This window comes from Gymnoscopelus microlampas, assembly GCF_963454915.1.
Source record: "Gymnoscopelus microlampas genome assembly, chromosome: 14".
In the NCBI taxonomy this organism is placed as follows: Eukaryota; Metazoa; Chordata; class Actinopteri; order Myctophiformes; family Myctophidae; genus Gymnoscopelus; species Gymnoscopelus microlampas.
Window position 1 is genome coordinate 26,740,433 of NC_139951.1, and position 26,785 is coordinate 26,767,217.

Genomic DNA, 26,785 nt, shown 5'->3' on the forward strand with positions numbered 1-26,785 from the left:
AAACCTAACCTCAGTACAACTATGCCTAAACCTAAATTTATTCCTAACCTTAACCTCAGTAAGCCTATCATTTACAGTATAATTCGTCACACGACTGTGACGCTCACCAAAAATGACAGATTTTCAAACTAAACGTGGCTTTGTCATGCGACAAAGTATAATTGAGCCTGTGACACTTTTGGTGCGCAACCATATAACTCAGGCTGTAGGATTTAAACTATTGACCTGGAATGGACACTAGCATCTTCCCCCTCTGCTGACCATTAGTGGATGGGCTCTTGTGCTAATGGCATCACTCACTTTAGACCCTGGGGGGATGGAGAGAAATTAAAGAAGGCAGAAGTGAAAAGGGGAAGGAAGGAAGGAGAAAGATAACACCAGTGATGCTTTGCAGATCATACAAACAAAAGCAAGGCATGAATAGGTCTGGAGCCATGTGTGATGTCTATGGACACCAGTTTAATGTGACAACGGCATCATCAATTTCAGCCTTCAGTTATGTAACGATACCATCCGTTGAATTCTATTATTTTTCTTCAATAACTGTCTGATGCTTATTGTTTATTGTAGATCCCCATTAGCCACTACCTCAGCAGTGACTATTCTCAAGCAGTGCAATTAAAAAATGACAGTGCAATTACAAAATATAATTTACATGCTGTTCTGAGCTCGACTTGACATCTTTATGCATCAAAACAAAACATACATTTTGTTTTAAGAGCAGTTTGCTTGAAATAAAATACAGGGGGTTTAAACTGATAAACACTGACTAAAGTGTTGTATCTCTCTAGGAAAATACAATAAAACACACAAGACAAACATCCACGCTGGTGTGCAAGACAGGTGTGCAAGACACCTTTGGCGTTTGTGGAAGGCCTTATAGAATTAAATCAAGCCACCGATGTCTGGACTTTTTATTTTATTTTATGTCTGGACACAGTGTTATAAAAATGTTTTAAAAGTTGTTTTCATTATTTCAACTGTAAAGGGATGATCACCTGCAAGCACATGCAGGCTTGTCACAGCTCATTCTACTAATCGCACTGTTTGTGATGAGTCCTATTTCCTCCAATATAAAGCCTTCTAAAAGTAATACAAAAATGTGTTCCTCTACTCTAGCGGTTACCTGATATTCTTCAATATGTGTTCTAAAAATGAGTGTTACTGGGTCTTCAAATTTTGGGCACCATACAGTATAACATCTATACAATTAACAACACAAGTCTTTCACAAGCCAACAATTTCCTCACATTCTTTTAAAATATGTGTGTGTACAGTATCTGTCTGTCTGTGACTGTCTCAAACTACTTGAACAATCAGTGTCATATATCTTGCATGCTGCCAACAGGCCAAGGAACTCAGCTGAATATTTTTCAAATCAATCAACGGGTTATTTAATCTCAGACCCACAGTTCCTCCAGGCTATGGGATACGCATATGGCTAAGTGATACTTCGCTCCTCATGTCCCTTCGGACAGCCACGCAACTACAGTATATTACATAGTAATTGATATGCATGAATATATTTTTCAGCAAATCTCTTAGATACACCAACTTTGTTTTTGTGAAGTAGTTTTGTTCTTATTGGTGAAGATTATAATGATGATCCCTTTTCCTTTGTACATAGGCCTACAGTGTTTTATATTTGTTGATGATATTTTATTGTGTTATTGTTATGCTATGTTGATGAATTGAATACAAAAGACCACAATGGAAACAAGTCCCCAGGACTGTGTTGTGTTATCCTTAGCCTGTTTACATTTCTGACTAATAAAATATTCAATAAATCTGAAAAACAAATGGAGGGAGAGAGAGTGTCCGAGGGAGGAAGACAGAGACAGTGTGTCAACACTCCGAAAATATATAACACCAATATAATTTTTGTCTTATGACAACATGCCACACTACTTTTCGATCATGCGTTCACTGTCCAAAGATGGCCAATTAAGAGAAATAAAAATCAGTTTTGACTGGAATGTCAAACAGGAATTAATATTTAATCTACACTATGACAACTGTGTTTAGTGTTTTGAATTCTACAAACACAACGAGAAGTGAACTGGCCAATACACTATTGGCTAACACAAAGCCAAAGAGCAGTAACTACGTTTTTTTTACATTGACTGCACATTGGCTTATTTATGTATCTCAAAAGTCAAATCAGTCTTCATGACTTTGGGAGATAAACAATTACCTCATGAACAGATATACCAAGCCAGTGTGCATATACAATTAGTGCAATATCACTTATATAGCCTACCAATAACCCATTTGGCTGGCCAACTGAAACACTTTAAATGCTTTTTTATCAGTTAGATTTTTTGCGTAGTTACTGCACTTAGGGCAGAATACACTATACACCCCACACCACACAGTGGATAAGAACATGGCGGAATACAGCACTCTCACTGGCCTGGCTTGCACATCCACTCTGGCATGATGTCCAGGCAGCGATGTCCTGCCATGTCGTCCATCATGTGTTCAACATCACTTATCAGTTATAGGAAGGGAAGTGACTCACTCAAATTACATGCCATGCTGGCCTTCTCTGGAAATGCTCATACTGTATTTTTATGGGTATGTTTTAACCATTGAACAACACTGTTTTGGTCATTATGTTACACGGAATGAGAATTGTATCTTCAATGACAAAATGTTTTGTATGTCAAAATGCATAATGGTATAGGGTTTTGAGGCACTGCTTAGCCTTAGAGTCTAAACAGTAGACTACTTTAGACTGAAAATGAGACTGTAATCTGAAACATACATTTTCTATTTTTTTTCTACCACCATGCTCATGGGTCCCTTCCTCTCTGAGTTCCTCTTCCTATGCAGGGCCCCTGCTCCATCTCCTTAGTCCTTGATCTCTCACTTTGCTCAATTCTTCCTGCAAACATCAACACATTGGCTATAACTGCAAGAAAGAGCAGCTAGCCTGCAGCTGAATAGCAAGTGTGTAAAGATCAAAAGTATCCTACCATAACTTCTCCTTTCCAAGAAGATCACACAGAGAGAGAGAGAGAGAGAGAGAGAGAGAGAGAGAGAGAGAGAGAGAGAGAGAGAGAGAGAGAGAGAGAGAGAGAGAGATTCCTCATAGACAGGGGGAGAGAGAGGGAGAGAGAGAGAGAGAGAGAGAGAGAGAGAGAGAGAGAGAGAGAGAGAGAGAGAGAGAGAGAGAGAGATTCCTCATAGACAGGGGGAGAGAGGGGGGGAGAGAGAGAGAGAGAGAGAGAGAGAGAGAGAGATTCCTCATAGACAGGGAGAGAGAGAGAGAGAGAGAGAGAGAGAGAGAGATGCTGATCGATCTGCCCTGCCTAGTCTCATGAGAGCATAAGGTCCGCGGGGGAAGGGAAGGAGAACACGGTAGGTTGTGCTTTATTTCAACATCAAGGATTTGGGAGAATGTTGGACTATAATAGGATGCAGCGTGTGTTAATCAGACATGATGTAAGTTCTAAAACCCTGTTAATGGTTCCACTTTGCAGTGATTGGAATGGAGTTCGTGCTCCTGCCCTGGATTACTCTGATCGCAGTTGCTTGGTGTGGAAATGCATCACCAACGCCCGACCAGCAATATACAAGAAGATTAGTAAGTACTAATTCACTATATCATACTGGCCACCCAGACGTGTCAGTCTTATTAAACTTGATGCTAGATTTGGGTCGCTGTCTAAGTTGTGGGGTCAAGAAAAGTTATTTCTGCCTATTGATTGAATAATGCAAAGTGTTAAAGTGATGCATCTTAGCGTATTGTGTCTGGTGCGAATCAGAATTTATCATCAGAACTTCATCTTCATTAAAAAACACTGAGGGCTCTGAAGTAAAACATTAAGTTAACAACAGATGAGTTACTACACTATCTAGGCTACTACTATACAGGCAATGTCAAAGAGGTAATTTAATATATGCCACGCCATGCCATAATAACTTATTTACAATCTTACCTCATTTCCAATTCAGGAATTTTCATAAGTGACAGGTGATTCACAAAAAAATGTAAACAAATTGCTGTCAGCAAATTGTCATGATGAGTAATGATTTAATTACTTTATTGGAGATACCACAAATCTCAGTGGGGTTTTTTACCACAAAAACTGTTGCAATGCAATGAGCCAACGCCTATCCTCTGAACTTAAGATACAAGGGTGGGGAGGAAGTCTTAATGTTTCAAGATGAACTATTGCAACTGTTTTGGAGAGATGTACACTTCACTGAAAAAAATGCAACGATGTGAAATGTATCAATTTAGTTCACATGCAAATGAATGTCATTGATGCCATTTATATGTTTTAAATATGAAAGGCCTAGAGCAGGCGATTGTAATATGCATATTTTCATGGAGCTTTCCTCCATAAGACACTCAATAAGGATGAGTCATAAAATATTGATTGGGGGGGGAAGGCTGACGTGAGATCCTATTTTCTGTGAAGCTCTGTGTCAATCTGAAGATGATCTGTAATATTCTTATTTTATGCTCTGTACTCCATACTTGCTTAAATCCCCTGAAAGTGAAGGGATACTGCCACATGGCAAGTGGCTCCATAGCCACAAGGCCACCGGTGGTAGTAGGCTGAATAACTACTACGTATGGCTACTACCCTGGGATAATCATCAGGCTTGTGAATGAACAGACAAGGGAAAAACTGCACCGGAAACACTAACCCCCGACCCCTCGCCACCCCCCTGGACATTTCTCTAATCTGTGCTCTGAGGAAGCCAGTGTTTCTTGTCCAAAAGCATTCATTGGTCTCAGTATCAAACACAATTGTAAAAAAGAAAAGTAAAAAAGAAGAAGGACTGCATTGTGTCTGTTATTGTAAATCCACTTTTAGATTTTTTTTTGTTCCTGAGAGAAATATGATGACATGCCATAGGACATGGGGTTAAACCACAATTACGTGCACTGAATGCCAGAAAGAGGAAGGAGGTACTACAGCGGTAACAGTGGTTCTCAAAGTGGGGTCTAGGGACCCCCAGGGATTCTTGAGGGGTGTTCCAGGGGGTCCCCAGCTAAATTGGTTAATATAGCATCAAAATCAGTATAACCATGTTTACCTTATTTTACACTTGAAGCTTGTAGATCTGCTATTTTAGATTGTCTTTGTTAATCTTTGAAAGATAGTGACAAATTCTCACCAACATCAACACAAATCTTCTCTTATTGGGGGTCCGCCGACCCAAGTAATGTTTGAGACACACTATAACTTATTATTTTGATGAGTTGTGTCTCACAGTTTGTCCACTGACCTCCTTGTTCATCCAGGATTGGTTGAGCAGGTATGGCTACCTCCCTCCTCCTGACCCACGCTCAAATAGACTGCAGACCATGGAGGGAATTAAGAAGGCTGTCCGTGACATGCAGAGATTCGGCGGAATCAGGGAAACTGGAGAGCTTGGTAAAGATCACAAATCTTGGGTCTGTAACTATGGTGTATGTCAGTGGTTCCCAACCTGGGGGCCGGGACCCCCAGGGGGGTCCTCAAATTATTTTGGGGGGTCAGATGATTAGCTTAATGTGCAACATTGTTTTGTCACTCAAGAGTAAACAAACCAACATACAGTATAGTATATACACGGTATCTGCCCATTTCTAAAGTTACAATTGAATGACTTTGAAGACTTTTTAATACCAAATTGGCCAAATTGTCAAATATTACGTAAGAAAGAGGCAAACATTGCGAAAATAGCCGATCTATCCGATCCGAGCTTGTAGTTCGGCTATTTTCACAATATTTATCTGTTAAATGTGATGACTACAATTCCAAATGCTTGTCAAGGTGGGGGGTCCCCAGTTCAAATATGATTATTTAGGGGGTTTACAGCCTGAAAGGTTTGGGAACCCTTGGTGTATGTGGTATTAAGGCAAATATTTTTATTTGGGAATTGGGAATAGTGCCTCCAAGTATTTACTGTTGAGTTTTCCGTGTGTGAACTACTGTCTGAATGTGCTTTTTACCCCTCACACTAAACACAAATGGTGCTAATAGCATAGCACTAAAAGTGGTTATTTGGCTCGTAATCATAGGAGAACCTCTTTTGGTGCTATATAGAACCATTAGAGGTGCCTAAACTAACCTAACTAAGTACCAGTGGAGAACCGCAAAAACATAGTTGCTATGATGAGGCTATGATAGTTGCTAAGAACAGGTTATTTGAATGCCAGCGTGTTCGTGTTCTTCAAAAATATCTTTGCTTAGTTACAACTTACGGTTCTACATGAAAGTCTCAAATAAAATTGTCCCCTTACAGACGATGACACACTGAAGCTCATGTCTACGCCCCGGTGCTCTCTGCCAGACATCATCGGGGGCGAGGAGATGAGGAAGAGGAGGAGGAGGAAACGATATGCCCTGGCAGGCGTTCAGTGGGATAAGAAAGACCTCACATGGAGGTGTGTTTTCTGTCTGACTACACTAGAAGTACATCCCTGCTTACACCGTTATGAATCTCACAGTTTCTCATAGCTCTTATTACTGTTTATTACTGATGCTCTCATAAAAACATTTTTATTCATTCTCAACCCAGTATTTACTTATTCTGTAGGTACAGTAAATGGAACAACAAAGGGTATTGTGACAAAAACAATGTTTTTAAGATAAATTCAGTAGAGGAAGCATTAATCTTTTCTTCTGACAAAATGAAAACCAAACATGGTGAACTTTTTAGAATGCCATTAGTTTAATGCCATTCAGTTTATTTAACGACTTAAGCCCTAAGCCAATATACTTTGTCATACGATAAATAGCTAAATTAGCCGATCTACGTTGCATCGCAACGCCAAGTTTTATGTGGTTATTATAGAATGTCCTTGGACAAAATAAAATATTTTGCAAACTATATTATTTAGTTCTTAGATGTATTAATTCACAAGAACATTTCCTGACAAAACAAATGTATTCAAAATGAATTCCTGGTTTCTAATCCTAAAAACAATATTTATTTTAATGATTTGGTACGACAATATACTGTATCATCAGTTCTAACAAAATCTCCGGATCATTAATACACTCTCGTATGTAGTGTCCACAAATACCCCTCACCCTCCCTCTCAGCCTCACTGAGACCCGAGTTGGTGGACACTCTCCTGACTCTCGCCTTCAAAGCCTGGAGTGACGCAGCCCCCCTGCACTTCCAACGGCTTCAGAGTGACAGGGGACGGTCAACCCCTGGAGGGGACATCAGAGTGTCTTTTATCCGTTCGCTGCATGAGGACGGGTACCCTTTTGACGGACGAGGCGGCACGCTAGCCCATGCATTCTTTCCCGGCAGAGACGAAGTAGCAGGCGACACACACTTTGACGACGATGAGATCTGGAGCTATGAAGGTACAGGGTGATTGAAGTCATGGTGGATGGATGAATGGATGGATGGATGATGAATGAATTAATTAAAGGATGAATGAATTAATGAATGGCTAGGACATATAGATAGATGAATCAATGGATACATGGATACATGAATAGTTTGGTGAACAGGTGGGTATGAGGACAGACGGAAAGATACATTGTTTTGACAATGCATCTGACAAGGTTTTAGGGATAACAGCTATTAAAAGTATACAAATAGAGATGAATAATTCAGTGTAGTGAATCACAGTAAATCCAGATAAATTGACTACACAAGACGACTAATATTATTCCATTTCATGCCTTCAGGAGAGGGTGGTGGCGGCACAGACCTGTTCACTGTCGCAGTGCACGAGTTTGGCCATGCCCTAGGCCTGTCTCACTCCTCCACCGATCCCTCCATCATGAGGCCCTACTACCAGGGACCGGTGGGAAACATTCCCAACTACCGTCTGCCCCTGGATGACGTGCTCGCCATCCAGCAGCTCTATGGTTAGTGTCCTGCTGAACTGCCCGGGGCTTGTCCCAGTGTGCAAGCTGTGTGTGTGCATCCCCAGTCATCAAATCAAATCGTTCACATCAGAGCTGTGTGGTGTTTCATAATATTTGAGTATGTGTGTGTTTCTTTACTTATGTTTGTCTAATCCAGTGGTTCTCAAACTTTGTCAAGGACCCCCAAAATAATATGTAATCGACTGCGGACAAAAATATTTTGTGCCAGGGACCCCAATACAAGATTTGTGTTGTAATATGTTTAAAAAAGTACTCCACATTTTTCACATATTTTATTCAAGATTTTTTTTAAATAGCCGATCTACAAGCTACCAACGCATTGCGATGTGATTTGGATGCTAATTCTATATAAACGATAATTTTGCTGGGGCCCCTTGAAACCCCTTCAAGGATCGCTGGTGGTCCCCGGAACCCACTTTGAGAACCGCTGGTCTAGTCAGTATGTTAACTTACTAACATACTTCACAGAGTATGTCAACATATGAAAAACATTGCATTTATAGTTTTGACTTGGCAGACTTAAAGGGATTGTAGGCAACATTAAGCCTAAATTTGAAAAATATTTATATATTTATATTTTGCATTTTTTCCCCTCTATCAGCCACTATATAATGATGCTGGGGTGTTTTCATCCGTGCGCGTCCGTGTCCGTGTGAACTTTTTACTTTCGGTTTTAAAACGCTCTCAAACTTCATTTTTGAGGCACAGAATTTACTTTTAAGATAGCGTTTGGATAGAATTTAGTTGTTTAACTTCATATATGTGGTCAATTTATCATGAAAGCCTATTTAAAAATAAAAATTCAGAGAACCGGCAGGGGCGGGCAGTTCCGCGAATTGTATCCGAATAAAGCAACCTATATTCGGCATGGCCCGTTTAGAAGTTTCCCCCTCTATGGAAGTCCTCCCTGCGTCACCCCCTGGTGGTCGGGGAAACGAACTGCTGGAGTTTTTTTCTTTGTTTATCTCTGAACTTGCCTAATCCCTTTAACCATATCGTAGCCCTCTGTCAACCTCGGTCTCACTCAGTTATACCAGTCCACTGTATGTATTTGGCACTTGGCGACCAGGTCAAGTACCAAATGTGGGTAGATTTCCCGTTTGGTGAGTAAAATCCACTGGCGGGTAAATGTTTGTATTTGGCCTGAAAATAGCTGGAAATTTAGCAGCAGACCTGCGGCAAGTGACATTTTCATGAGGAGCTGCGGTGTCGAGTGGCTGATGTCCTATACGGTATATCAGTGCCACCAAACTAGGGGGTGTTGCGCAGTCAAAACGAAAGTGAACTTCACAATGCCCTGCTCCCTCTAGGGGGTAAACCATTCCAAGTTGGAACTTTGCAGGTTGTTAGGCCAGTGGTTCTCAAACTTTTTTTGCGTCAAGGAACCCCAAATTGATATGTATTTGGCAGCGGACCAAAAAAGATTTTGTGCCAGGGACCCCAAGAAGAGAAGATTTGTAGAAAATATAAATATAAATATATAATACTTTCAACAAGCTCGCAGCGTGGCACGAAGTGATGTGCTGTGAGCTTGCATATCTGTTATTTTTTAATAGCCAACATATTTTTTTTTTTACAAATCTCTTTATTTAATAGCCAACATATAAATGGATAAAGTGGTTAAAATTATTGTGACGCTATTTTCACATTTTGCTGGGGACCCCCTGGAACCCTCCCAAGGACCCCTGGGGGTCCCCGGACCCAACTTTGAGAACCACTGTGTTAGACCACTTCAACCACTTCTACAATTTAGCTGCACTAGTATTTAGACACGTGAACTGTTGTCACACCCAAAAGGCTCATTATGCATCATCAGTGAAACTAATACAATTAAGATTCATCTCTTGGTATAAACAGCAACCTGCAGGAATGAACGTAGATTAGATTTAGCTGGTCAGTACATGTAGCAAAACAGATGTTTTTGTAAGTGTGATTACCTTTGGGCCGCGGTCTATTGGCATGGGTCCCACTTACTGCGATGGCGTCCCTGGACCAGCCCAGGCGATAGGCCTACTTTCCAACTGCAAACTTATGGACCTTTTTCAAGAGTTCATTATTTTGGTAGAATAGGTTCACTTAATACTTCACAGGAAAAATGAAAGGGGAAATCTTCCGAACATCTCATTAGTCATCCGGAACTTGTGGTTTCATGTTCCCATTAAAGTTGTTGTTTCCTTCTTTACACACACAGTGTGATAGTATTCTTTCTGAATTCCAACCTGAGCAGCTGTAGATCTTCTGCTTTAATCAGGCCACTCACTAACGGCAATCAAGTAACCATGCCCGTCGAAATCGTACCGACCGCCACTGTTCATAAGGTGAATTCTCCTATCAACTGCGACAATGTACAGTATTAATTATGTAGAAGCCATTTCACAAAAATGACCTGGAAAGTGCAGAAGTTCTACAAAGTGCAGAAGTGCTGTCACATGCTGTCACATGTCCTGGCATTTAAGACATAGCACACATGTATGCAATCACACAGAGCATGTGTGCAACAACTGCACATGGCAATTTCCTTCCATATCTTAAGACATATGATGATGAGTATCCTGTCTTTCATATCCTCCGAGCAGGTTTCGCATAGTTCTCAAGTATCACAACGGTTTAGAACTAACTGCCTTTTACAGTTAACCTTTTCCTCACTGCTGCGCTCTAGGTGTGAAGGACGGCAGGCCTACATATCCAACCGGTGATCCGGATCCGGATCCCCCACTGTGAGTTGAGCTCATGATACACAGCTCTGAAAGCTACATTGGGAACATACATACTGTATAGTCAGTCATTGATAGATTGGAAACATCCTAAGAAGGAATAAACCTTCAATTACAATGAACCTCGGGTGATTTTTTTATTGGAATTTTATTTTATTGTCCTTGCTTACTGTAAATCGCTCTGGATTAAGAGCGTCTGCTAAATTGTAAAAGTTGTAAGGTTCTTCCTTGGCCATTCTCTCTCTCTCTCTCTCTCTCTCTCTCTCTCTCTCTCTCTCTCTCTCTCTCTCTCTCTCTCTCTCTCTCTCTCTCTCTCTCCTCTTTGTGGCAAAAGCTTTAGTCAAAATGCTAAAGTTTACTTTTTGTTGCTCTCCTTCATGGAGCTACTTGCGGATTATACCAGGGTCAGTCCACCCTTAGGTGAACACGCACTGACCCTCTGCACCTTAATCCCCATGTATAACGCACAAACTTTTTTAGATTTTTTATTATTGCGCTCTTTTTCTCTCTAAGCCCCTTAGCGTCTATAAGTATATCATGCACAGTATACATACATTGCTGCTATGCTCAGGCACCTTAGTTTGTCTCTTATCTAATATGTAGATAACTTGTTTTTGGCCTTCTATTGTTCTCTGTTGATCTCCTTCCCACTTAACCCCCTACCCCTCTTCTTTTTCTCTCTCCCCACTCTTCTTTCTACGGAATTTAACGTTGCGATGGGAGTGTTGTACAAAAACGAATTTCACCCACTTTTTTACCTTGTAAACCTGTGATGTGACAATAAACCTGATTCTGATTCTCTCTCTCTCTCTCTCTCTCTCTCTCTCTCTCTCTCTCTCTCTCTCTCTCTCTCTCTCTCTCTCTCTCTCTCTCTCTCTCTCTCTCTCTCTCTCTCTCTCTCTCTCTCTCTCTCTCTCTCTCTCTCTCTCTCTCTCTCTCTCTCTCTCTCTCATATTTATCCACAAGTTTCCTAGGCTGTGTGGGCATCACTTCCTGTCGATTTGATCCAATGAAATCCAATGATATCCAATGAAATCGACAGGAAGTGATGCCCACACAGCCTAGGAAACTTGTGGATAGATGGCTTGCCTCCTACAGAGCCACACCATGAAAAAGAAACAACAAACAATTGCATCATTCATCCAACTAACCAGTTCTTTTTGTGTCGTAGCTCGGACCCCTCGCTCTTGGATCGATGTGAGGGAGGTTTTGACGCGGTTGCAAATGTCAGGGGAGAAGTCTTCTTTTTTAAGGGTAAGTCAAATACAGTAAAAAGTGGTAATTGCAAGTGTAGCAGGAAGTTGCAATCCGGAGGGCGGATGGCAGGGCGGATGGCTGGGGTTCCTCAGGCACACAGGTAGATGATCTTCTTTTTTAAGGGTACGTCAAATACAGTAAAAAGTGATAATTGCAAGTGTACAGTAGCAGGAAGTTGCCATCCGCCATCTGGCGGATGGCGGATCGCTGGGCGGATGGCTGAGGTTCCTCAGGCACACAGAACACAAAAACATTTCAATGGTCTTCTTTTTTAAGGGTACGTCAAATACAGTAAAAAGTGGTAATTGCAAGTGTAGCAGGAAGTTGCCATCCGCCATCTGGCGATGGCTGGGGTTCCTCAGGGACACAGGTAGATGGTTCAAACACATGCAAGATGTAACAAGCCAGAGCAGATGGACATGCTGTCATGACAGAGGCTCTCTCTGAGTGTGTTTGAAGATGAATAATTTATCTTCTATGAAAAAACATTTCAAAACAGGTTTTGCCTGAGCTGCTTTTTGTCCTTTTCATACATGTGTATTTATTTCACAATCGCCTTATCCTCAATGCAAGGGTACATAATGGTCTAACAATCAACAGTGACTGTATCAGCACTCGGCATGAATGGTTAACAGGCACATTGTTATACCTTGAAAAAACAACAACCAAAAAACAAGTTATTGGAGCATCCCAGCAATTAAATCATGAGTATTATTTCTCAATATACCATTAATGCTAAAAAAAACAGATTCACAGCGGAAATATGTCATTCAGTCATTCACTTACCCTTTTCCTATCCAGGTGTGTACTTTTGGAGGACCCAGCGAGACGGCTCTTTGGTCTCAAACAATCCAGCTCTGATTAAAAACTTCTGGATGGGCCTCCCACCAGATACCAACAGGATTGACGCGGTCTACGAGAGGAAGAGTGACAGTTGTATCATCTTCTTTATTGGTGAGGAAGATGATTCATTTACATTTGGAAGTGGTCTCTAATAAATAATGTACACATAATTCATCACACATATTATTTCTTAGGCCTTTTGATTTAATTTGGTGACAAAGTGTTTGATACAGGAAGTTGCTATGATCAGGATTGAATCATACTTATTGCATCAGGGGTCTAAAAGCCAGAGGACCTTAATTCTTTCACTTCTACTAGAGGGGGAAATAGAAGGGAGACATAATAGAGGAAAGAGAAAGAAGGATATCAATTTTGGATGAATGCTACCTAAAAACAGCATATGATTTCCATTTTCACAGTATTGTGAAATTATTTTAATCTTCTATGATCTACATTGCTCAGTACTCAGTAGTGACGTGTGAATTGATTGATGAAGTCAGTTGAAAGTCCTAGCAGCATGTAAACATGCATTGTGCCAGAGAACAAAGTGATTTGTGACACAGTCAGTTCTCAGATTGCGCTGCTTTATTGTAAGACAGACACGCATATTTATATAATCATACATCAGTAAGGGAGGGAGTAATAAGAGTATTCAAGGACAAATTGTACATGCCATAAACATGTTTTCCCAGAAAATGAAGACAATTTAATAAAGAATCAGAATGAAGAGGGGTTTATTTGTCACTCGCTCAGAGGTGCAAACACTGAAATGTTGGTGGGACATATTCCACAAAGTTATGGCTGATAGGTGGAGTTCAACCGTTAATCTGCCGTGTGGTTTCAAGCACATGCCTCTATGCTACGTGCACAACAACCAGCTTCATAGATAAGAAACCACAATAAAACAAGGTCAAATCAAGGTTAAACAATGTTCTACATTGTGTTACTCAAACCGGGAGAGCAGATTTGTATACCAAAGTGTTAGTTTCACATTAGTTAAATTTACATCGCGTTTATGATGGTCTACAAAGAAACAGAGAGAGGCAGTGCCGAAGCATGTTTAGGTTACAGAATGTCTCACCTCAAATGCTTTCAGATATATATGTTAGTGTACCGTTTAAGTTTAAAACAGGAATGTTTGTAATGAATTATAAGAATTAGATTCTGAACAAAGAAGCAACCCATTAGTGTTTCCATAATGATAATCATCTGCATGTGGAGGAACATGAGTTATGGGAAACACAGAGGTGAATGAAATCATGATTATTCATAGGGGCTTGCTGATTTAATCACACATGTTTTTGTTTGACAGAAAGTAATGAATAGACTTAAGGACTTTTGACAAAAAAACAACAACTCCATTATGACCACGGATATGCTCTAAAAGTGTGAAAAACTTTATTTTCATTTCAGCTGGTCTTTCCAATTGATTCCTCAAACTGGAATATAACAAAAATATAAAACTTGTGTATTAGACTCCACCAATACCAAAATGTCAGCAAATAACCAGAATTAAATATCTTGGCAGTAAAATTCAACTTATGGCTGGTTACCAGTCACTAGTTAATTTTAACTTTAGATAATTAGATAATATTATTTCCATTGCCATGTCCATTTACCATTACTACACAGGTAGGGTAAGGGTAGTAACTTAAATGCTATAAATGATATCTGCATACTGCATCTAAGTTGCAATACCCTCCGTGTACAGCCCATTCATGAAACAGAAAAGTCCTATCTGAGTGTATTAAACGACTTTAAACTCTCCAATATTGCACCTGTATGTATATAAGCTTGGGTTATCCTCTTTGTCTCTCTCAAGTTTTGATTCATAAAAATACACTGTTGTCATGTTATGAGTTTTCAGTAACGCAACGTCCTGCTCATGTGCAATTTTGAAACAGATGGCACTCAGGACTGTTGGGTGATTTCCAATGAGCGCTTCCAAACTCGAACACTTGAAAATAATTACTGCACGGAATTTATTGACAGAAAGTAGGTCATAACATGTCTACGGTGGATCTTTATGACACAAAGACTTGACAGAGACAAAGAGGATAGCCCAAGCTATCCGTACAGGTGTAATATTGGAGAGTTTATCATCGTTCAATACAATCAGAAAGGGCTTTTCTGTTTCATGAAAGGGCTGTCAGTGGAGAGTATTGCAACTTAGATGCAGATAGCATTTATAGCATCTACGTTGCTTGCAGCTAGGGTAAGGAAGTGATCCTTTGCAGAGTAGTCACAAAAACAGAACAAATGGATGTCCAGTCGATATTGCCGTTTGGTTGTATTTATTGTGCAGTTGACCTATAAATTAACATACCAGTCGTAATTCTTTCTGTAGCTGTTTATCTGTTGATTGTCTGTTGGCTCTGGACTGTTTGTGCCCTCCGCTACCTGTACCTTCCCTAATTACTGCACCTGTGACCCTATATATACCCAGTGCTGTCCATCTAAAGTCCGCCACCAATTGTCCAATAATACAACAAAATAACCAACATAATATGCCAACAACACAAATGGCACCTACACAGCCACTATTCTTTCAAACAGAAACAAAAATACCACAACTCCCATATCCACTAAATGGATTTCATCCTACCTGTTCAGTTCATTGGTGTATCCTAAAAAATAAAATCCAAGTAAAAGCAGAAGTTCAAACCATAGGTAGATATACCTACCTACCTAACTATAGGTAGGTACCTACCTACTGTTACGGCCACTACACTTGGCTCGAACACCAGTGACCATAACATAATAATAGGACAAAAGTCAGGTCTCAATTGCAATGAAATTTATTTTATATTCAGAAATAAACATGTGCAATGGGTTCATGTGAGCAACCAGGTCACTAAATATACCGGGAGGGTAGAGGTATAAAACATTAACCAAAACAAAGACCTAAATAAATGTCCTAACCAAACAAAAGTAGTAATGGGCTGGCCAAACTAAAAAGTGGGGAGTCTGGTGAGCCAGGCAATATGTGCCCGTCGTCTCACCAGACTCCCATAAACTACCAAAACATACAATAAGCTAAACTAACCAGAAACCGAAAATCATAACAAACAATACTTACAACCAGCCCATTGGAACTGAAATTAAGAACTACAACTAAACAAATGCAAGAGAACAACTCTGCTGTTGAGATAATGTGAGCTGGCAACAGCTCCTCTTATAGCCTACGCCCTAATCACATATAAAGCACAGCTGGGAAAAGGGAGGGGCAGCCAGAGCACTCCCAGGTGAGTGACAGGTGTCTAGCCAGTCCAGTGCAGCAAAGCCAGCAAGGCAGGGTAGACACTACAGTACACACAGGACAAATAAGCATTAGTGAACACATAAACAAAGAAAGACTATAAACTGAGGAGTGAATATGTGCTAGCACATACTGTAACACCTACCTACCTACCTACCTACCTACCTACCTATAGGTAGGTAGGTAGGTATTCATCCCAAAGGGGAGATTAAGGTGTTACAGCAGCTCTCATTGAGACATCAATAAAAACACATTATAATAAAAAAGAAAACATCTAAAATAAGCATCTAAGCATAGTCAACCTACAATATATAAATATATTTTTAAACGACAGACCAAACACTACTAACCCCACTACATTCCACATTCCCCAACCTAATTTGCTCCCTGCACACCTACGATACAGTACAGTAAACATTTATACAACCCTGAAAGCATAAGGGTTACAACCTGTCCTTTTCTCTGCTCTGTCCAGGTTCTCAGTACTGGGTGTTCAAAGACACCCAGGCCCTAGAAGGCTACCCGAGGTCCCTGAGTGACTGGGGCATGAAGACTAAGCGCGGGAAGCAAGTGGACAAGGTTGAGGCTGCCTTCATCTGGGCCCACAATGGCCATACCTACTTGTTCAGTGGAGGGGAGTACTGGAGGTTTGACGAGAGCCACAAGAGCCAGCGTTTGACCAAGCAGCCTGAATCAGACTACCCCCGAGATGTCTCCCGCTGGAAGGGAGTTCCCTCTGACCTGGATGACATCATCAGCTGGGGTACCGGTGAGAGGACATCTATCTCTAGTCCCCTGTTTCCTTGAATGAATTATGAGACCCATAAGACCAGGATCAAAATTAAAATGCCATGACATTTTATAAATCACTTTCAACCTGGCGTCCCTATTTTGGGCATGTCATTATAGGCAAAAATATGCCATATATGCGGCGCATTGTGAGCTTGTAGATCGACTATTTTTTTAAATGCTAGAAAGTATAAAATAGGGTTTAATTGGATCATTTCTGTCTGCATTTCACTATTATAATGACGTTAACCCTGCTTTTGTTCTTCAGGAGAGACCCATGTCTTTAAGGACAACTACTATTTGGTGCTGAAAGGAGGTGAAATGGGCGAAGATAATGTCACTCCTAAATCCACGGCTGTGGATTGGCTCAGGTGTCCAGCGCCTGCCTCTCCCAGTGTTCCAGATAAACCCAAATCCAAAGACTGTAGCTGTAGCATCACAGGATCCTCTTCATTTGTCAACAGCAGTTGGATGCTCCTCTTGTCAGCTCTATGGGCATTTAAGGAGTTCATTGGAGAATAGCAAAAAGCCTCCTGGACTGTTGTTCTTCGTCTCGCCGTGCCTGAGATATTTGACATTGACCTTGATTTTGACCTTGACCTTTGACACCCGGAAGTTAATAATTTATTCGGGACAACCTACTTATCTATCTTACTAAGTTTCATGTAAATCCAGCAACCATTTAGCTAACAGACGGACAGACAGGCACACGAACGGGACTAACTATAATACCTGGCCATGCATTTATCTGGGCAGTAATGTATTTGTTACATTAGCTCTTTGTCAATGCTACCTTTGAATTTGATTAATAGGTGTGTGTGTGTGTGTGTGTGTGTGTGTGTGTGTGTGTGTGTGTGTGTGTGTGTGTGTGTGTGTGTGTGTGTGTGTGTGTGTGTGTGTGTGTGTGTGTGTGTGTGTGTGTGTGTGCGCGTGTGCGCGTGTGTGTGCGTGTGTGCCTGGGAGAGAGAGTTGTGTAAGGTTCTCCTTATTCCACTAGAGGGTGGTGTTGGTTCTGGCTGCTGTTAAACAGCCTACAAATGCACCATGAATTGCCCTGCTCAAAAAACCTGATCACCCTATGGAAATACAGTAAACAGCTTCCTATTCCCAACAGACTGTAGAATTGAATTTCTCCTTTGCGGAATAAGCATTTAATGACATACAGTAGTGTACAGGATCATATATTGGAATTCAACCCTGAAACATAGCACTCATAACTCCCCCCATAATGACAACTTTCAAGACAACCTTATGTTTAAGCACAAAATGAACATATAGGATTTAGGGCAGAATCCCATCCCCTTCACAGATTTAAACAAGGGCAACTTAAGCCCGCTTTATACTTAGTTGCATGCGGGTGTCACGTACCGAAAATAGCAGATGTAGAAGTACGACACGCTAGCTTGTGGTTTGGCTATTTTCAGTGCACACTGAATAAATCAATAAATATATTAGATATAAATATGAAAAACCTGTTAAGTATAAATCATGTTATATAGGTGTGTTGAGCCTGTGGGTCCTTTTACCACCGAATTACACCATACTGTACACTGAAAAATCCTCAGTGTTAATTCAACTCCGAGAGAGTTTCAATTAGGGCTGTCAAAATTAGTGCATTAACTGATGATTGATTTATGGAATTGTTGCATTAATGTTTTAATTGTTGTCATGTTAGGTGCATTCCCTGCTGTCTTCCATTCTCGTGAAGTAAGTAGGTTTGTTTTGTTTTGTTTTCCTTTTTTGGTTCTTTCTCAATTCTTTAACCAGTTATATTCTTCACAACTCTTGTCTCTTGAAACTGCAAAACATTGGGAGCTTGTACAAAAAAAGTATTCCACATACCGTTTTACAACTGTGAAGCTGTGATGTGACAAGAAAGTTGAAGTTTATTTGTACACTCTCATAAATGCAAATAGTTTAAATTAAATGAGCACTGAGGATTTTACTGTGTAGGTCAGATATTGAATTGACATTAATATACATGAAATACATGCTGCATTACATGTCTGTCTCACACACACACACACACACACACACACACACACACACACAGTATGACAATTGTTCATACAATTAATACGCATACAGTACATGCACATTTACTTGTTTTGTGTACCTCAGTTGGTTCTCAAACTTTTTCATTTCAAGGACCCCCAAAGTAATATGTATTTTACAGTCAATGTACAGTACAGTATATAGGGTTAAAGTGCTTACCCCTCATGGACCCCATTTTGAGAACCACTGGTGTACCTGTGTACCTGTGTACCTGTGTACCTGTGTACCAGTGAACTGGAAGCTACACAAGCTACACTGACTGCAGCCGCTGTTTGTTGTTCAGCAGATGACATCCCCATGTAATGATTTCAACTACACTCACAGACTTCAAACTGTGTTACACAAAAATGACACAAACATTGACATGGGAATGGTCCGTGAGAACGTTTTACATTTCCGGAATGTTGCTTTGTTTCTGTAAGTGTAAAAAAATGTTAACCTTATGTCCAGGTCTTTTTGTTTCTTGAGATATTTTTTCAGCCTTTCTACTTTATTTTTGATAGTGACAATGAGAGAGAGACAGGAAAGGCAGGAGAGAGACTGAAGTAATGACATGCAGCAAAGAGGCCATCTGCAGGAAGGACTATAGCTTTGCTTATGTGGTATGCACTCTTACCAGTTGAGCCACTGGGTCGCCCCACAACCAGGTGCTTTTTTACACTTTCACAGAGTTAAATGAACCACTCACGTAACAACTCAAGCTCACAACGCAGTGTGCTGTTTATGTGTTGTGAGCTCATAGTAGATCCACTATTTGTTCACCCCCAGAATAGGGATGTTATAGGGTTCACGTGGTTAACTGCATTTTACTGTGCATAATTACAGAAAGGAATATTTTGATTTTGTGGTTCAATGAAACCCCACAAAGCACAGTCCACACATATTCCAGAACACTTTTTACACCATAAGTGTAATAAAAAATGATGAAAGAACTTTCATCTTGGATATTCCTCTGTATATAATTTCAATTACTTTGTTGTTTGTTTTTGTTTTGCTTTACAGTATTCATTACACTCTTTAATTGTATTACAAATTCATGTATTATCAAACATTCAGGGTTTACCGCTGTCTTAAATTAAATAAACAGCAATCAGGTGATTGGTATAAAATATAGAAAAAATAACTGGTCTCAAATGTCTAGGGTGAGAGAGCAATCTTAACATTAAAATGTCTAAATATTTACAATGTGTCTTATCCTTGTCCTTGTCTACTTTTTTAATCTTGTCCCTGACACCACTCCACAGCCATTTCAACCTCGTTGAACGTCATACTGTAACGTCCTACTGCAACGTTCTACTGCACTACCGTAGGTTACTTGACATTTCAACTTCTAAAGAATGAAGAGTTTCTACTTCACTACTTGGCCTTACAGTATATGCTTGTGACAAACCTGTTCAGTGTACTGTACATGTTGTTCATTCTCAAGTGATGGTTATCAGTCCCTTGTGATCGCAACCTTTCTGTTGATCCATATCCGCCCCTATTTGAACCATCCCTTCATCTGTGCAACATCATTACCAGAGTTTGCCGTCATTCTCTGCCTATGCATATTACTGAACATGATGAACCAGGTAGACAAGGTTGTCACTGTGGCTGCCTTAACATCTTTACTGAGACTCTCTGAAATGTACTCTCTGAAAATCAAAGAGAACTTAAGCAGATGACTTCAAATACAGGATGGTACAGCACTAGAATTTCACATTGATTTTGAGGAAGGCTCTTTATCCTAGCCACAACTCAAAGCTGCATACAAGACAAGTCTAGTTTTATGAAATGTCTGAATTGGGAAACTGGTAAATTGTGGAATCGAGTAAAGCTGTAACTGAGACAGTTAGAACTAGAAACATCTCTCTATCAAAAGTGGTTGAGGTGATTATCCTGGTGTACTGTAGCCTACTGTACATCTAAATAAGAGTACCTCTAATTTGCCATCTTCCCACACTTTAATGACTCAGACATAGTGAAAAAACACGGAATATACTTTGTTCAATATTAACACTGTTGGCACCACCTCAATCATTTTTACTTTTACATTGGAGCACCTATTAATAACTGTCCAATGAATTCATGCCATGAGGGTTTTATCCCTTAAATGCTTTTCAAAGTGCATCAGTGTCCCTTTATTAATCATGGATGCAGATGTTTGAATAGTAATATTTATTCACTTCTTCATTGTTGGACACTTGAAACACTTGGCAAGCTTGTCCCATTCACTCGTGTACCAATACCTTCCCATGGAACAACACAAGGGCTGCTGATAGAAATCACTTAACAATGAAACTATAGTAAATGAACAATGGCAAAGCCAAGAATGGAATCAGCCCACCATCAGGCCAAACTAGGCAGAATACCACTATTTTGGAACAAACAATGTGCAGGATATACATTTCAATTCTTTGAAATAGAATCCACCTGCTTTTGACACACACACACACACACACACACACACACACACACACACACACACACACACACACACACACACACACACACACACACACACACACACACACACACACACACAGGCTTTTATTTCCTATTTGTTGAACTAATGTTTTGGGAACACTTGGCTAACCTCTGACAAGCCCATATCAAGTGTCTGGCTCAATTCCACATGGAAAAGTGCAACAACATGTATTAAATGTGATGTTACTATAGGGCACAAATGGAAATCAAAGCAAATAATTTGACTGGGCACAGAGTTCTATATCATTGATTTTAATATATTTTATTCAACATATCTATGAATACAATCCTACAAAAAAATCTACTTCTGTAGTTTTGAAACATTTACAAATGAAAAAAATAAATACAATGTTTTTTTTAATTAAATGCTCTCACCACTGCTGCAAGTTCGCATAGTACAAGAAGGTAACAGGGGAAAAAGAGCATAAAATATTGTCATAAATGGTGGTGTCCATTGGCATTTGAGTAACATCAGTCCTTCATTACAGTCCTTCATTACACCAACAGCACAGTTGTACAAGCTGAGATCTTCATTATCACCTGGATTACATTATGGGTGTGTGTTTGTCCACAGTATTCTGTTTCAAATCAATGTGGACAAAATCAAAGCTCTGCAAGGAATGGATGGAATACACTGTAACCTGTAGGCTCAACTATACACTTTCCATGCTTATTCTACACCGGAGTGGTCCTGTGAGGTGCATCCTTTAATGTTACTTTGTGCATGCTGTTCAGTTACTGTGTGACTAAACATAACAACTAGCAAGGTGTGTGATCTAAGGCTATGTTCAGACTAGTGTGATCTAATTTTATGCTCAGAATAGCAGCCTAAGCCCAGTATTTTGGCATAATAACCAGATATCCGACTGCTTTATTAAGTAAAGAAAAAATCGCATCCATTTACATTTGACCAACTTGTGACCAGAATGCATCTCAATCCACCCCCGAGCTGATAGTGGATGCTGCAATCCAAGTCACATTTGAAAAATGTATAATTAAGTTATTTTATAAAATACATTGTAATGGCAGTGTTCACTTTACTCAAACATATAATATGTGAGGTCATCGTTATTGGAGACAGACATATCCATCTATAAATTCCTGCTATTGCTAGAGTTTACAGAGAATGGTGTCAGACAAAAAACATCCAGTAAGTGCCAGTTCTGTGGTCAAAAACACCTGAGGTCAGATGAGAATGGTCACACTGGTTCAAGCTGAGAGGAAGCACTGGTCAGTGATGCATAGAAGAGCATCATACAAAGCTCTAGAGGACAAGTCAGCAGGTGACGTGGAAAAAAGAAGGGAGATGGGTATGCAAATAGTAGCAATAACTTAAACACAGACAACTGTTTTCCTCCACCGGTATTGGTGTTCAACAACAATGTCACAGGTGGCAGTTGATTTTAAAATGATGAGGTTAGCGCCTATAGCTCTAAGCACCCCTGATCAGTAGGCAAAGAGCCATGAGGCCTAGAGAGAAACACGTTTTGGATGATCCACTTGTTGTGACCTGGGTTGTCACTGGCTGGGCCGCCTGAATGCCTCTGAAGACGTTGGTCATCAGCTCTGAGGTGCCGTCGCCAACATGCAGCATGGTGCTGAAGAGGTTAATCTGCAGAGAAGACACCAGTTCATCAATTACTTAGCCCGAGACCCAAAAGAGAAGGTAGCCAAACTAGTGAAAATAGCCAATCTATAAGATCACAACATTATAGATCTGCTATTTTCACTACTCTACTCACCACTACTAAGATTTTAAATTATGAAATTCTTTAAAAAATGTTTGAAATTTATTTTAATTTCTGAATATTTTTAATGATTTTATTTTTGAAGATCTTTTGAAATAAACATTGAAAAAAAAAATAATAATAAACAAAGTAGGACACGAAAAAAGGGATATTTACTCGTGACCCATAAAAATGGGTCTGCGTCCCAAAAAGTGAACTACAGAAACTCATATCAGAGCTGTAACATGATTTCAAAACGGTTGCATTCATGTAAAATCAAACTCACCAGATCTTTGCTGACTTTGATTGGATCCTTGAACACAGTCCAAACTACAGCTTCATTACATGAGGGTGTGGTCAATGAGCCGAGGTAGCGGTAGTACTTGGTACGATCCACTCCACTTAACAGATCATCCAGGGAAACGCCAGCAGCAATTGCTACCTTATCGCCTGTAGACAGATGCACTGACTGGTGAAGGAACTGCAGCTAATCCTTCATTGAATTCATTAAAAGGTCAAATTTGAAGGGAAATGATGAAAAACAAATGCTTACCTTTCTTTGTGATGCTGGACAAGTAGTTGGTCAAGGTTTTCCAGCTTGCAGGTGAAGCAGTTTCGTCACCTGTCATTGCCTGTAAAAGTGCAGTAAACACTGTATTACCACATGTGTCAGGTCACGTAACAGGTAACATCTGATGTTAATGTGAATCCCCTTCTTTACCTCGATGAAGAACCCAAGAGCAGCAAGCCCTGTTGAGTCCAGGACAGCTTCTCCTGTATTCCCACTGTATGAGGCCTTGGAATTTACAATGTGCAACTAAGAGGGAGGGAAATTAAGAAATAAGTAAGTAGGTCAGAGTGGTTTATTGTGGTTATCTGCCAAGAACAAGGACGAGTCCATTCGCTTTACAATGCACTAGAGCACTGGGAGATGGATCGCTGAGGTGGAGCGGAACACCTACCATCAGCTCCCTGTACTTACCGGATGACTTAAGCACAATGCATGCTCCTTCCGAGGTTTTCAGAAAGGAAAGGAGATATAACTACTCTCCGAACTAGTTCAAAAGCCTGTCCGAAATAACGGACAGACAGACGTCGGAAGGAGCATGTCTTGACCTTTAGTCACTCAGGCCATGCTATTCACATTATAATGAGTTGGTATAGTGCCCGGGATCAAGCCAGAAACTTGTAGTTCAAACTAAAGCGAGTGCTCTACCGACTGAGCTACCTGGACACCACAATACATAAATATGATTTGACATAAATATCAAAATTTGTACAACATTGAAAATAGAAAATAGTATGCATTAATTTTAAACTTTGCAATTTGCCAAATATATGAGTAAAATGTACATACCTCCATGGGGTAGCGCTTGCCGTCCACAGTGTGCTCTGAGCCACCCATTGTAGAGCCGTTGCCCCAATGCAAGTGGAACTGCAGGCTGTCATAGGCATCAGGTAGACCACCTCCTGAAATCTTGACCCCGCTAGTAAGTTCTACTTTGACTGGTGTGTGTGTGTGTGTGTGTGTGTGTGTGTGTGTGTGTGTGTGTGTGTGTGTGTGTGTGTGTGTGTGTGTGTGTGTGTGTGTGTGTGTGTGTGTGTGTGTGTGTGTGTGTGTGTGTGTGTGTTGGGGGGTGGGGGGGAGGACAGGAAATGTATTAACATCTTGTACAGTATCATTCTGTTGAACAGACAACATTCAAAGCACACAAGAGGAAGGTAATTGGCAGGTACTGTATGTGTACACTGTACAGAGAGAGCTCTCTCTATCATAGAGAGCGCTCTCTCTATCACCTAAAAGGTGATAGGGAGACCACCTCATTTGGTAGCATGCGCACCCCTTTAGGGGAGGGGACCAGATCCATCCCTAAATATCCTCTGACCCATTATGTAATCCTCAAATGAAAATGAAGTAAGGGAAATACAGGAGAGTAAGCATGTGTGTTCTCCAACAATAAACAATTTAGCCCAATGACCATAGGCTCTCTATGGTCATTACACAGTAATTAAAGTACTGTACATAAGTAAAATGTTGAGGTATTTTTTACTTTACTCCACATCTCAGAGGTAAATATTGTACTTTTTACTCCAATACGGTTATTTGACAGCTTCAGTTACTTTGCTATTATAAAAATAAAAAATAAAAAGTAACTGATAAAAAACATCTCTGTCGGGTGGAAACCTCATTATGTCCAAAACTGTTACTTTTCTGGATTCAAATTCCAAAATAGCAAAAGTAGCAGATTGACAAGCTCAAAACGCACATTTCGAGTTTGTAGATCTGCTGCTTTTAATGCTTTTGTGTGACGCTGTGTAGTATGATCAAGTAGGGCGTTAATTTACCAAAAAACACACATTCAAATATGGAGATAAAGAGGTTGCTTGACAGCAACAAAAAGGTCTCTAAAGCTGCCGCTCACTTGTTTTGCCGGTGTTGGAGGCGTTTGTCATTGACGAGTTGATGGAATAATTGAAGAAGGTGAAGGCTCCCAGATTGGAGTCGCCGGTGGCCGATGCCGAGACGATGTCAATGGGAGACTGCCTGGAACCATTGCAATGCTCCTTAGCAATGGTCGGCCAAGTCGTATAGTCTGAAAGAGCACAAGAGCACAAGCACAAGAGTTTCAATTAGACAAGCAGCATAGTGGGATTAACCAGCTAAACCCCATATGGTTGAACGGAGTCCCTCACGGCTCTATGCTAGTGTCTTTTCTGTTTTCTGTTATTGTGGGGAAAGCTTTCCCTGAATCGATGTCAATTGTCGATCTGCTATTTTCAGCGAAACTTTCACCACAATACGGATGCTGGGGTTATAAGTGGTTAAAAATATATCAGGATTATCTACAGTTGTGGTTCTCAAAGTGTGGTCTGACTGGGGATCCCCAGGGGTCCTTGAGTGGGTTCCTGGGGGTCACCATGGTAAAATTAATCGATACAGCATCAAAATCAGTTTAACCAATTTAACCCTATATACATCGGCTGTGTATCTGATCTACACGCTCACAATGTGCCACGATGCAAACACGTTGTGAGCTTGTAGATCGGCTATAAAAGGGGGGATTTTTTTAAAGCTTTTTACAAGACAAATCTTGTATGGGGGTCTCTGGCACAAAATCATTTCAGTTGGGGGTTCGTGGCCAAATACATATTGATTTAGCAGGGGTCATCAACAAGAGGCAAGTGGCAAGACTTGACCATGTCTGTTTGATATACATAAATATACAGTATATATATATATATATATATATATACAAGAGCAAAAATACTGGCATATGGTTATGATGAGTGTAAGACCCCAAGTCCTCCTTCCTTGATATAGCCTAAAGTTTGAGTATTTAGAGGAAAATTGTGCGCAATGGACTTACTGCATTCTGCAAGATGGTAACACCAAGCTGCGGGAGAAAATAACAACAACAAAAAATCTCATTATAAATAGCCTATAGATCCCTTAACAGACGACGTCACACTGGCTCCAAATGAAACCCATTCTATCAGGTCTCGCTAGGGCGCGCCTCACTAGCCAACACACAAGAGGGGCGGGGTTGGGGTGTGCTGAAACCAGCACACCCCGAAACAACAGGTTGAAAATTGATTGCATGAAACAATCACCTGTGCATCCAGTCTCAATGTTAGTAAACAAATAATTGGTCTATACTATAATATGTCAGTTTCAGTTTAGTTACTTTACACCACTGGAAATCCTCCAGTACAGTAAAGATGCACAGATGCACTGTACTTATGTAAGTAGGCTACTACTTGAGTAAATGTACTTAGTTACATCACATCATCACTGCAATAGTACGGCCATAATCG

At 40.3% G+C, this 26,785-nt stretch overlaps 2 protein-coding genes across 3 annotated transcripts in view; one reads left to right on the forward strand and one right to left on the reverse strand.

Moving 5' to 3' along the window:
• The first annotated feature begins 3,250 nt into the window (after window positions 1-3,250).
• Window positions 3,251-17,657, forward strand: mmp25b (matrix metallopeptidase 25b). Of its 2 annotated transcripts, none has more exons than XM_084079065.1 (11): window positions 3,251-3,363; window positions 3,486-3,589; window positions 5,264-5,396; window positions 6,250-6,391; window positions 7,021-7,325; window positions 7,656-7,838; window positions 10,519-10,576; window positions 11,745-11,827; window positions 12,632-12,784; window positions 16,408-16,701; window positions 16,990-17,657. In XM_084079065.1, the coding sequence occupies exons 2-11, from the start codon at window positions 3,494-3,496 to the stop codon at window positions 17,241-17,243; spliced, it is 1,701 nt and encodes a 566-aa protein (XP_083935191.1). In that variant the 5' UTR covers window positions 3,251-3,363; window positions 3,486-3,493; the 3' UTR covers window positions 17,244-17,657. The 2 variants fall into 2 exon arrangements, with proteins under 2 accessions (XP_083935191.1, XP_083935192.1); XM_084079066.1 differs by having other exon boundaries at window positions 7,659-7,838.
• A 3,821-nt stretch (window positions 17,658-21,478) lies between these two features.
• The window catches only part of LOC311060144 (uncharacterized protein), a 39,773-nt gene continuing 34,466 nt past the window's right edge, over window positions 21,479-26,785 (reverse strand). The window contains exons 21-27 of the mRNA XM_084078273.1: window positions 26,338-26,364; window positions 25,393-25,563; window positions 24,327-24,475; window positions 23,691-23,786; window positions 23,523-23,601; window positions 23,256-23,419; window positions 21,479-22,854 (exon numbers count right to left, since the gene is read on the reverse strand). Coding sequence (XP_083934399.1) covers window positions 22,675-22,854; window positions 23,256-23,419; window positions 23,523-23,601; window positions 23,691-23,786; window positions 24,327-24,475; window positions 25,393-25,563; window positions 26,338-26,364 — 866 coding nt within the window. The 3' untranslated portion in view covers window positions 21,479-22,674. The remainder of the gene's footprint in view (window positions 22,855-23,255; window positions 23,420-23,522; window positions 23,602-23,690; window positions 23,787-24,326; window positions 24,476-25,392; window positions 25,564-26,337; window positions 26,365-26,785) is intronic.